The sequence below is a fragment of the Pleurodeles waltl genome, chromosome 10, assembly GCF_031143425.1.
Source record: "Pleurodeles waltl isolate 20211129_DDA chromosome 10, aPleWal1.hap1.20221129, whole genome shotgun sequence".
Classification (NCBI taxonomy): Eukaryota; Metazoa; Chordata; class Amphibia; order Caudata; family Salamandridae; genus Pleurodeles; species Pleurodeles waltl.
This window is the reverse complement of record NC_090449.1, coordinates 84,248,601-84,261,623: the sequence shown is the minus strand read 5'-3', so window position 1 is coordinate 84,261,623 and position 13,023 is coordinate 84,248,601. Positions and strand designations below refer to the sequence as shown.

Genomic DNA, 13,023 nt, shown 5'->3' with positions numbered 1-13,023 from the left:
ACCGATGTAGTGGCAATTTCAATGGAAAATGTGCTGTCTGTAAATTACAGCGAACTACCAAATGATGCCTTAGTTACATTAAAAAACAAAGCCCACCTCATGTCCAATAAAGGTAGGTGGGTTGCAAACGTTTGTTGTTCTAAACCTTGGGTCGTAGTTCTAACAATTTTGGTAAGCACTGTTGTAGATAATGCATTCTGGGATACATGCAATGGCAAAGCCCCTGCACATTTATGTTAGAAAGGACACCCCTAAATCCTTGCAGTGGTCTAAAAGGCCAAATATGCATTTCTATAAATAAAACAGGTAGCAGATTCTGCTCTCACTTTGAGGCTTCAAGATTATTATAGGAAAGTGGAGTGTTATATGGTGTGAGGGGTTGTCCTCACGATGTAATACTCTCACAGTACCCCAGAGATGGTCCTTGGATTCACACTAGTAAATCCTTAGCTCAGTCCTGGGAGTGTGTCAAAGAACAGTCAGGCTTTACTTAGAGGGATGTGTTATGCATTTCACAACACAAACATGGATAATAAATAATTGACACAACTCTAAAGAAATCTGCAACCAATTTATAAAAATAGAGCTTATTTTTATATAAATTTAGGCACCAAAACGAATAATATATGTACAGTAAGACCAGAGTTACTGATTTAGAAGCAATAGAAAATCAATGTAGAAATGGCATTTAACGTTGCATTGAATTCAATGGAAAGAATGGTATGTGTTGCAAAAATGAACTTTAAAGACGAGTTGCATGGGGGGGGGGGGGGAGTTAAGCTAGTGAGTCCCTTGGACCAGATCACAATACAGGGCCCATCGCGTCTGAGTACAGAGTTGTCCTGGCTGTCTGTACTGCTCAAGAGGACTCGCGTTGAATTCAATGGCAGGGATGCCACTGGTGACAAACGACCACTTGGAGGTCGAGCTGTGGGAAACCCTTGCAGGGTTAAGGTAGTGCAGGCCCTGGGACCAGGCCACAGCAGTCAGTTCACTTCTACCAAGTCCGTGGACTCCAGGCGCTGAGTTGTGCTGGCAGTCTGTGGTGCTGAACAGGGCTTGCACTGGTGCTGATTTTACTACTGGAACGATGATGCTGACAAGGAGATGCAAAATCTCAGCTGGGGCTGGGTTACAGATGTCGGATGCAGGTTGCACACTGTGCTCTGCACCTGTAGACTTGAGTGAATGGGTTAGTTACAGGGTTGGCAACCAACAAGCATTGTCAGCAGTAACAGTGCAGGAATCCTTTGGGAAGTTACCAGGGTCCGGGGGAGTGAGGTAGCGGCCTGAAACTTCGAGGCATGCTGGACTATGCCTCCCAGAAAACAATGGATTACTTGGTTTTTGACGATCCCACTGTGGGCACAATGTCTGGTGAAACTTTGGATTCTGCTGTTGTTTTTACCTGCAGTTTCCAAGGCATATTAAGGGTGCTTCTGGCTTCCACAGTTGTCCTTCTGATCGGAAGTGACGAGTTTCAGCCAAGGACAAAGGTTGATCATGCACTTCTCAGTCTGTTGCCTCAGGGTCAGCTTCTCTCTTTTGCTGTGGAGCAGTGGCCAGAGTCCTGTTGTCTGTGATGCAGAGCTTCTTTGTGTCCTTTTTTGAAGTTAGTCCATCAAATCTAAGGTTCTGGTGTTAGGGGTGTCTTTTAAATCCTGGATTTAAGGGAGTTAGGGGTGTGGAGACTGGTGGCCAATGGGAAGCTAGCTCCCAGAACTAGTCTGCCTCTGAGGTGGTCACATCCGGTGGGACAGGTCACATTTAGCTACCCAGAATCCTCTATTCTGCCACTCCTAAGATGCCAGAAATCAAAATTTAATGCACCAACTGGGCTGCTCAACCTAGAGGTGTGGCCAGCCTGCTGGGGGGGTGCACATTCCTGCACATCTAATTTCCTGCCTGTCCACAAGCAATGTGCTTCGGAGCAGGGGGGCTGTTTCCTTGCTGGAGGACAGTGCTAATGGCTAGCAGGGGCAGTGAAGCCTTTGAAGCTCACCGCCCGGATGGCTCTATTCACTAACCCAGCTGGGGGAAGGGCACGGGCGGGGTGACCTCCTGCCCACCTCAGCCTTATTTTGCTGACCTCTGGGAGCACCCAGGCTGCCTGGCAGGAGGTCAGAAACTTGTTTTGGTGGCAGCAGGTGCTGGAAAAACCACAGGCTGCTTGGCCAGAGCACAAAAAAGGGTGGCAAACAAGTGGGCAACCTCTAGTGCACCACCTAGGTTCATGCCAGATGTTCCTGGATACGAGATTCATGTTGGGGGAGAGAAGGCACATTGTTTGACACCATACTCAACATATCTAGGCAGTATCATAATGGAGCTAGCAGCCCTGGTTAACCAGGGCTTAAGTCCCATGTTATCCTATGGGCCGGCCTGAACTCATAATGAACCTTAATGGAAAGGACAATATAGAGGCATGTAAGATGTGCTTACATGTCTGCACCTTAAACATATTGCACCCTGCCTCCTGGGCTGCAGAGGCCTACCTTAGGGGAGTCTGACATACTTATAAGGTAGTGCATGGGACTGTGCCACTCTTGGTGAGGGCACAGTCAAACTCGAGCAGTTTGCACAGCTCTGGCAGTTTGCAATGGTAGGCCTGCCATCAGGAGTTTGCATGGGTCACCAAGGGTGGCAAAAACTCGTGCAGCAGCCCTTTACCGCCCATGCCCTGTGTACCATTTACTAGGGGCTTTCAGGGGGTACAGTTTTGCCAATTAGAAATTTACCATGTTGACATGACAATTTAGATCAAGAACACATACAGTACAATGGGGCCTGGTTAGCAGGTCTCAGTGCACTATCAGAGGCAAAAAACCAGCATCTAGGGGGCCAAATGGGGGCAAAAAGTGTGGGGGGCAACTGCAAAGAGCCCAGTTTTCTTCCAATTCTGCTAAACCATTTACTTTTGTATTGTCATTGAATACAAATGTTTTACGCTTGTGGTATTGGTCCAGGTCCATCAGGCTCAGAAAAAGCAAGTGGCTTGCTATTTCACAACCTTTGGCTGAGTCTTGGCTTGACTACCACTATTTCTCTGGTCTGTGGCTGCCTCTTCCCAAATTGTTCAAGCCTCTGAAAACATTGTATTGAGTTCCTCTTTGATTGTTGCTGTGCCCCATGCTGATTTTGCCCTTCTTTCTACCACCAAAACCCAGCAGCTTTCCACAGCGAGATTGATCCGGTATGATATTTTATTATTATCTGCTTCACTCATTACTCTTAACCGCTCCCCATACCTGAACCCCATTTCTCCGATGCCCGTCTTTGGAGAAAGACAATGCTATGATTGCCTAATTGTTACCGCCAGTGTCACTAAGTTCTAATATTGACCTAAACGACATTTCCAGTTGTGAGTTGGTATACACTGTTGATGGATCTATTCTCAGAAATTATGAAGATGCCTGTTTTCAGGTTATGGCGTATGTACTGTATATCTGATTGTGGAAAACTGTTGATTACCGAATGTAAAATCTGCCCAAGTGAATGAGCTTCTTACACTTACTCACACCCGCTTCCCGGCCAAAGAAATGATTATAATTGTGTACAGGGACTCAAAGTATGTGTTTGAAGTGACACATGGCTTTGGGCTCCTTTGGATGCAAAGGAGGTTTCTAATATCTGCTGAAATTGCCATTAGGAATAACCAATATGTACAAAACATACTCAGTGCTCTGATATCACTTGAGGAAACAGCAGTGGGTGTGCTGCCCATCAATATCCTCATGATGAGGTACCAAAAGGAAATGTAGTATAGGAAACTGACAATGTGTGTTGCTAGGAATGGCGCTCACAATTCATCCACCCCAATATCTTTAGTTGTAATCGTGTCTACACAGTGCTCCTGGAAGGAGGACCCATCCTACTCCCCCACGAAAATCCCAAAAGGAAAACGTCAATAAACAGTCCAAGGCACTCGTGTTAAATGAATAAGACCATAGTCCATATCTCTGTGTTCAGTCGATCCACTTATTTTTATTAGATGTCTTCTTCAATGTCAATCAATCCAGTTCATCCAGCCAACACTTGTTTTGTCATGCGAACAATACTCGCTTTGACTTTTTCACAGCTATTTCAGGGTTTTCAGAACCTACTATTGTCATAATTTGCACCACCTCCTCATATATCTCCAATGTGAAGTAATACCCTTTTACAATTGTAATTCTAAGTGCTATTCGATCTTATTTCGTTTCGTATTGTAATCAGTATCTCGTCATGGAGTCTGAAATTGGCAAGTTTTCTGAAAGGCGTGTCCGCATACAGTTAAAAACTATAATTAACTTTATATATGAGACAACACTGAGCAGGTGATGGTACTGAAATTCCTACTCCTTAACCTTGCACTGCTGTATCACAAAGCAGCCTATGTCTGTGTAGATTTGTGTAAGAAATGGAGAGTAGGGCCCTGAGTGAGTGACCATACGAATATGTAAGAATAACCCTCACTGGCCATGAATTACATAGCTTTATTTATGACCATAACACTGCACTTTAATCCTGGTGTTGCCTTGAATTAATTGATGAAAATAACTTGTAACTCTTAAATTAACATATGCCATAATACTGATACAGTACAAACCCTGTAAAGACATAAATTAGGACTCTTTATGTACAAAACATTGGGGCTATTCACATACTGGCACGCATTTGTAAACATATACATCTTCCATAAGCAAATGTTTAAAATAAATGACAGTTTGGAAACAGTGATTATAATCTCATAAACAGTCCCTGAGCTCTGTGTAATTCCTGAGCCCATTTAGTTGAGAGAATAGAATGTTAAATGATGTCGCTCACGAAGGTGAAGTCTTATTTCCACCCTCAACAGTTCATGAAATCAGTTCAAAAGGATATCAATCAGGCAACAGAACCTCCAAAATAAGCCTCATAAATATTACCTAAATGCATCAACTTTAGTAGTGAGGCCAGGTTCTAGCATCTGGTGTTTGAGGAAGGATGGTAAATTGTCCGTCAGGCCACTGGAAAAAAGGAAATATCATGGAGGTGCACTTGAAAACATATTTAAACAAACAGGGTTGTGAATAACACGTATCAATCCTTACAGATATCCGCTGGTTATCGCTGTCAAAAAACAAAAGAGAAAACATAGTTTGGCCACAAACCCTTTTCTAAAGTAAAGTGCACACCCCAGCGCCTCATCATGATCATCACAGTCATCTCACCTGTGTTAAATGCTGATGACTAAGTCTCCCCATACTCATGTCTAAGCTGCCTTACCTGATACGGCCTATCACTCCCTACAGCTTGAGGACTGAGTCTAGACAAGAGTGCATCAGAGGATGGGTAGGCAACCAAAGTCTTGCTGCGAGCCGCAGTGAGTGTGACACTGTGGTAGAGACCGACCTTCCCTGTATGAACACAGACTTTGGACTGGTATAGTGTTTCACAAATGTTGACATAAGGAAGAATATGTTGAATTCATCTTTGGAACTAAAACCTAACCATGGCTGCCACAAGAGTAATTTGGGGTTTGTTACTCTGGATCCGTCATCTGCAACGTTTCACATTCTGTCATCCACCTTCTTCAGAGGTGGCAGGCTGCTGTCAGATCTCCGAAACAAACAGATTTTTCCCAATTGTTTAACCTTGTAGGACAAGGGCATTTGATTGAAGAAACTAAATGCAATGTTACTAGAACTAGCAAATGCAACTGTTATTGCTTTGAGGTTGATTACTGATTGGTTAGATGCCCAGAAAACGATACTCTTACAAAACAGCAAGGCCTTACTCTGACTCCTAGCATCCGGAGGGGTGGTCTGTGCAACAGTAGATACTGATGAACCTATTCACAAAGGTAATTTATACTTGTCATTAATTTACACAGGCAAAATTACTCTTATGCTTTCGACTTTTGCCTATTAACAAAATCTGACTGTAAAGTTACGCAAAAGTGTAGACTTACATGTCTCCATTTCCTGAGAAAGGAGTTGGATTTTAAAAGTAGTAGGTCTAGCACCAAACGTGGCCAGCCCCTGAAACTGCAACACCCACTCATCCAAAATAATAGACAGGGACCTAAATGTAAACCATGTAGGAAATAACGTTAATTTAACTTATACTATTATTTAACTTAAAATATTTTGAGTTAATTGTATATATTTTTTAACGTAGAAATAAGGAAAATGCTACAACACTAAAAACTAGATTTTGAAATAGACCTTCAATGTAAATATTTTACATTGCTTTAAAAATATTTTTTAAGTTTAAATAAAAATAAATAAATTACCTCCTAAACCATGAGTATTTTGATTATGCATTTAAATTTATTAAAAGTGATGGGTAAGAATAATTAAAATCATTTTAGTTAATGTTATGTATTGTTACATTAATCCATTTGAAAATGTGAATTATTACAATATGTTATCTAATAAAAATATGTACTATTTTAATATATTTTTGTCAAACATTAAATGATATATGTTTATATTTTTAACTGTGTTATATAATTTAATCCAGACCTCCACTGATTTCTATGGGATGGTGTTGCAGTACCAGTGGTTGGCCATGCATGGTGTTGGACTTATTTCAGCTCTGAGCTGGAGTAATGTACTACTGTTTGGGGTCCCTTTTGTGCTGCAGTAAGTTTAGAAGTGCAGTTTGTGAACAACAATGGGTTTACTCTTTTGTGGGTGGGTACATGTCCCTCCCTAAGCCCTCCCTATCCCTGCCTTAACCCATCCTTACCCCTCCCAATTCCCCAACCCTTTCATAGTAAATGTTCCCCATTTTCCACCCACTCACCTGTCCCTCCCACATTTACTACTAAAGCATATACTTACATGTTGAGAAACTCTGTACTCATGGCAGAGATCTCCACACAGAAAAGGATAGAATAGGTGGAGGCTTAAACGCTGCATCTAGGTATGTGGATAGCATTTTGTAGTATGTGTGTAGTACTTCAAAACTCACTACAAACTGCAGTTTGTGAATAGGACCCTGAGTGTTGTACATATATTCCCATCACCTCAATTAGCAAACATTAACAAATAGACCACAATGAGGATAGTGTTAAGAAGCTATATTAAATTCAAAATGGATTACATTTCAACCTAAGTGGCATCTGGTCTTGGTTTGTTAGGGATATTCTGGAACTGCGGAATAAAGATCCATGAAAAAGTGACTGCAGTAAATCTGATTGTTTTTACCTTATATGGGTGAACTAAATTGTTAATGCCCATCATCCAATGCACTTGCATTAATAAAGGCTCAGTTTCAACTTATCCACTTACTTCATTTGAGGATGATAGTGAATTAATTGAGATTGAAATTATCACACTACAAGCAATTGAAAGGCTTTGCCTCCCAGCGAAAAGGGAGGCCTGAGAATGCAGATTCACTAGTATTTGTGTCTTAATGCCACTGCATGCATTGTGAAATTGCTAATGCTCCTGTATATCTTAACATGTAATCTTATATTTAATTACTGAATTGATATGTTGTTTTTATACCTGACTACAGACCACTAAAATGTTAGTATGCCGGCTAAGTTTCGCATATTGATAAATGATGACCATTTTACTCTGTGTTGTACAATTACAAATGTTCTGCATTGTATAGTGTATGCAATCCTATTCTGAGTAATGGCAACATGAAGCAAGAATTTTAGAACACAGTGTGCTTTCAGTATCAGTTCTCGGAGGATCTTCTCGCATTCTTTCTCACGAGAAAATCATGGCACCATAGTTACCGTCATTTAGTATCAGTCACTTATTCTGCTTCCAGTCGTTCTCCAGCTTTACTAAAAAGGGGTGTATATATAAAGCAAATAACAAAGGCGAACATGGACAGCCCTGCCGAGTACCTCTGAAAATCTGTTTTTGTTCCAACTCTAGCCCCATTATTCATATTATAGCCCTTGAGGCCTTATACAACGACTTAATAGCCTTGATAAAGCTTCTACCAAACCCCTTCCATTCTAGTACTGCCCAGAGAAATCCCACGACACCCGATCAAAAGCCTTCTCAGCATCCAGTAAAACTAGCCCCAATGGTGCCTTTCATGCTTCGCCATATCAAAGAGGGCGATTACACTTGTTACGTGATCTACTGTGGCCTATCCAGGAATAAAGCTTTGTTATTGGAGTGATACTAATGGCGAGGAGACCCTGCCTAATCGATTTACCAGCACCTTAGCATAGATCTTCCCATCAGCATTTATTAAGGAGACCAGCCTATATGCTGGGGAGAAGAGGTGGTTTACCTTTTTGTAAAAATAATTGTATTTGTCAGTTCCCATGAAGATGATATTAATTCAACCTGCAAAAAGATCTGGAGCATATCCTGTTGGAGTTCTCCCAAAAAAGATTTGTAGAATTGCAGCGAGAGATTGTCAGGTCCTGTAGCTTTCCCTGTGGCTAAGGAATTCATCGCCGCAGAGATCTCATCTAATGTTATTGGAGAATTTAACATTCCTTTATCTTCTTTGCCTAATCTAACCGTGTTCATACCCCTCCGAAAGTCCTCACAGCCACCGGCTGAGCTTTCAGATTCCTCTGTATACAGCACTTTAAAAAAATCCCTAAAAACCCTAACGATATCAGGCAGAGATTCAAAAATCAACCTACCCTGATCAGATATAGCCACTATACCATTCTCCAGTTCTTTCTGCCTAATCTGCCTTGCCAACAATCTCCCGGTTGTCTTGCTGCATTCATAACATTCTGATCGAACTGATGAAATTTCTATCTTAGCTTGGTTGACCAACGCGCTAGAAACAAAATAATAGTCTAGCCGGACCAGCTTGCCAAGTGATGTGGAATAAAATGTGAAATCTGGGTCCAGGGCCTTGCCCTTATCTCATACATGTGTAAGGTCATGATCCTTCACCAAACATTGCAAGTCCTAAATACTCGTGGCTTCCTCTATAAATACCCCTGACTCACAGCGTGGTCGCTTTTAACAGCAAGAAGAACATTTAAGTCTTCACAGTGAATAAGAGGGGAGGGCCATAAGGCCAAATCCACATTTAACGTAGCATAAACCGAGCCTAGTCCACACAACACTCTACAACAGTCCATCGACCCATCTTATTCGCAGCTGTACGCCCGACTAAACATATAGACTTGTTAGCAAGAATTGCCATTACCACTAGAAGTGAAGCTTTTCTGTGTGCAAACCAATAATGAAAAACACAAATCCTTTTTAAAAAATCCTGTTTATTCCAAGGAATGTGGCTATCCTGCATGCACACAATCTCTGACCTCATGACCCTTAATCCCAATGGAACCCTTCCCTTAGTTTTATCGTTGAGACAACACACAGATATTCAGCGTACAGATCTGTAGCTTATGCCCTGCCATCTTGCCACACAGAGAAAGTTATTTACTTCATCTCCGCCAAGTCTTCACCAACCCTCAAAAAAATCAAAAGAAGATACATATCACCTCAAAAAAAAGTATTAGAGACCAAACAAAGAAATATACGAACTGGGGCTGCCCCTGCCAATCTAGAAACCTGCCAGCTTCTGGCCCTCTGCTCTACCCTAGCCCAACTTTGTCTTGTTTTACCCTGCATCCTAATCAACTGCTCATGTCTTCTGTACAAGCACCAAACTGGATCGTTTGTAGCCATTAAAATGTTTAGTACATCAGACCCTTGGTGCGAAGTGGCAGCTAGGACCTGTGTGTGTCTGCACTACACCGGTCAGAATGGCTCCGACAATACTTATTTTAGTTAAAAGAATAGTACATATGCATCACAGAAGAAAGTTCAACTTGGTCATACTAGCTCTTAATATAAAAAAAAAGACAGAAGTTTGGGCCCTCACGATCCCTAGGTACCCGTTTGATCCTGAGAAATGCCAGTATTCTCCCTTTCAAAGTAATCCACAGTTGATGGGACGGCCATGTACCCCACCAGTACACAGCAGTACCTGTTTATTTAAAGCACAATGCCTAGCATTTCAAAATAAGCAGGGAACCACTTAAATATAACTGAGCGCGGCTAGCTATGCCATTGGGCCTATAAAAATTAATTGGGTTTGTAAATGTGGCGCGAACCTCCTAGACGCAAAGTGAAAATAAAAAAGTCACTATTAAACGTTGAACTCCACTCTCGCAGGGGGTATCCCTTCATGTGCACGCAGGCGCCTAAGTACACTTTAACTTTGAGCTCCGGCAGCTGCGCACGCGCGTTTACGGAATTAGCCACGTGAAACGGCCTAGTCTGGCCAGCAGTTAGCACAAGCAACATGGCGGCGCCCGCGGACGACAGCTCCTCTGAAGAAGAAACCCCCGAGGAAGAAAGTGAAGAAGATACTGAGACGTTAGAGCGGCCCTTGAGGAGACGGACAAGGGCACACAGTGACGCGCCTCCAGCCGCCCAGCTGAAGCCCCTACGGTGGAGGAGGATCCGTGGTGACCCGCTAGCTGCCCAGGAGGAGGAGCCAGTGCAGAGGCGGGCCCGACATGACTTTCCCCCCACGGAAGGGGTGGAACCCGCACGCAGGAGGAAAATCCAAACTGACGTACCACCGGCCCAACAGGAGGAAGAAGGGGCGGAGTCTAGCGCCCAGGGGAGGAGCACCGACCAGCAGCACCCACCCTCTGAACTGCAGGGCGGCTATTGGCTGGTTAGGATTGTGCTGCTGAGGGCCATAGCCCTGATATACTGTGAGTCAGCATTACAGTAGCTCCTTGCATTTTAATAATGCTGCCCAGATCTCCGATATGTATGTTGGTTAAAATATCGAATCGGGGTTATAAGTGTGGGCAAGTCCACAAGTAATCTGCTATTTGCGACCAACAAATTAACACAGAGCCATGCGTCCAAGAGCCCGTGCACAAACAGAGCCATGAAAACTCTTTGGCATATGATTCGTACAACACACATCTTCTAAAAATATGATACAGTCACTCCAGAGTTAAAATAATGTATTTTTATTCAAGCAGAAGCATTTCGCCTTAGGAGAGCAGATTATATCACATGGCACGGTTGCCACCTGGCCTTATATCTGTATAACCGGTATTTTAATGCCCTGCTGGTACAAAAATTATAAATAATCACCTAAAGATGGCATTTTCTCTCCCATCAGTAATTTACTTTAAATACTTAAAACTGTGTTCTGCACCTTCCTCAAAGAAACCTGCCTTATAATCAAACTAAACAAAGACAGAAAGACCATGTGCATAAAGACAACTTCATATACATTTCTACTTAAGATTCAAGTTCAGGTCTTTGCAGAATGTTAACAAGTGAACGGAGGGCTGCCTTTTTTCTCTGGGAGGGGTGGCAACCCTAATCAAAGCATTGGGAGGAATTTACTAGAAGAGTTTTTAAACATGAATATAGAACCGTTCTCTCCTGCGATAACATTACTGAACAAGGAGGCAATTCAGCTGTCATGTACATACTTTACGTCGCCTAGATTTTTATACAAGGAGTGACATTATGTATGAGATAAAGAACTCCTTGATGCACATTGTAAGGATATTGCAAGCCACCAAGGTGTTCCATGACCATATGGAGGAGTGAGGCAAAATTCAGAGTCTCTTTATAGAGTAATGCAACTCTGAGGAGACTTGCAGTATCCTTTTAATGTATAGTATGGGGTACTTTATTCCTTACAATATGGTCATACCATTACCATTATTGAAAATGCTGAGGCTGTGGTTCCGATCTTCCAGTTATGACTCAGACTCAGTGGGGATCTTCGGGTTTCAGTAGTGATTAAGTCCACAGAAATCAATCTATCACGGGGTTTGTAGAGTGTGGCAGGTCACCTGTTGGGGTCGCAAGGTGCTGGAGTTGTTAGCTGCTTCTTGGTGATCTTGTTCATTCGAATAGCCAGGTCTTGAATATTTCCTGAATTGCCAGAGCGATGGGCGGTCCTTAGGTGCCGGGGAAGGTCGTTCCAGGTTGTAGCCGCTAGGTGTGAGAAGGAAGGTCCTCCGCTGTTGCATCCGCGGATCCTCGGGGTGTCTGCGAGGAAGAAGGTGGATCGTAGGTGTCTGGTCGGTTGGTGGAAGGTCATGCATTTGTGGATGTATGCTTGGCCTTCGTCATGCAGGGCTTTGTATGCGTGGGACAACATCTTGAACTGGCATCTCTTCTGGAACGGGAACCAGTGTAGCTTCTTGAGGTAGACGGTGGTGTGGGTTGTCTGGGGAGATTGAGGATGCGTCTTGCCCCTGAGTTGTGTATTGTCTGTAGCCTCTTCAGGAGGCGTGTAGTGTTTTCTACATAGAGTGTGTTCCCGTAGTGGTGTCTAGCGCCTGTGTGGTGTTCCTTCTGGAGTTGACTGGGACACATCTCAAGATCTTGCGGACCATGCATAAGGTGTAGAAGCAGGGCGATGTAAATGTGTTTACCTGTTTCTTCATATATAGTTTGTTGTCCAAGCTGATGCTGAGGTTGTATATATAGTCTGTCTAGTGGGAGATGGGTCTAGTTCAGCCAGCTGCCATTCGTCATTCCATGGCGAGGTGTTGTTCTCAAAGATGAGGACTTCTGTCTTGTCCGTTTTGAGTTTGTGACTGTTGGCCTTTATCCAGTCGGCAGCATTCATCATACATCCATAGAAGTTGGCTTTGTTGGTGGAAGGGTCTTCTGACAGCGAGAGGATGACCTGGGTGTTGTTAACGTACAAGATTATGTTGAGTCCCTGCGTTCTGACGGTGTTTGCTAGGGAGGTCATGTACGTGTAAAGGTTAAAAGGTTAAGTAACACTGATCTAGATTAACAACCAAAAGAATTAACAAAGCCTGTGGCTCTTCAAATAAGCTCATTTACTCTGTTCCCAGTATGATTCCCTGCGATGGCCCACACCATTCTGTGTAACATGATAGGTCTAGCGTACCAGTCATATATTTGTTCTCATATTCAATATTGTTGAGGCTTCCGTCATATAACAATCTCATCAACCTAATTTGTACTTTTCTCCTATTGGTGTAAACCTCAACTGAACTTAAAACTTTGTTGCACAAGTATGGGATTGCCAGCGTCCTGGTTCCCCTCCTTTCTTCACCTCTAAGTGCAGTGCTTTTGAACTTAGCCC

At 42.9% G+C, this 13,023-nt stretch overlaps 1 protein-coding gene and 1 long non-coding RNA gene across 3 annotated transcripts in view; one reads left to right on the top strand and one right to left on the bottom strand.

Annotated features, from left to right (window-relative positions):
- LOC138261140 (uncharacterized) overlaps positions 1-13,023 on the bottom strand; it is a 75,875-nt gene that overhangs the window by 35,454 nt on the left and 27,398 nt on the right. For both annotated transcript variants that reach the window (XR_011199047.1, XR_011199046.1), the window contains exon 2: positions 4,908-4,988. This is a non-coding gene — a long non-coding RNA (uncharacterized lncRNA). The remainder of the gene's footprint in view (positions 1-4,907; positions 4,989-13,023) is intronic.
- The window catches only part of LMF1 (lipase maturation factor 1), a 981,191-nt gene continuing 978,313 nt past the window's right edge, over positions 10,146-13,023 (top strand). The window contains exon 1 of the mRNA XM_069209821.1: positions 10,146-10,639. Within this exon, the coding sequence (XP_069065922.1) occupies positions 10,219-10,639 (421 nt within the window). The 5' untranslated portion in view covers positions 10,146-10,218. The remainder of the gene's footprint in view (positions 10,640-13,023) is intronic.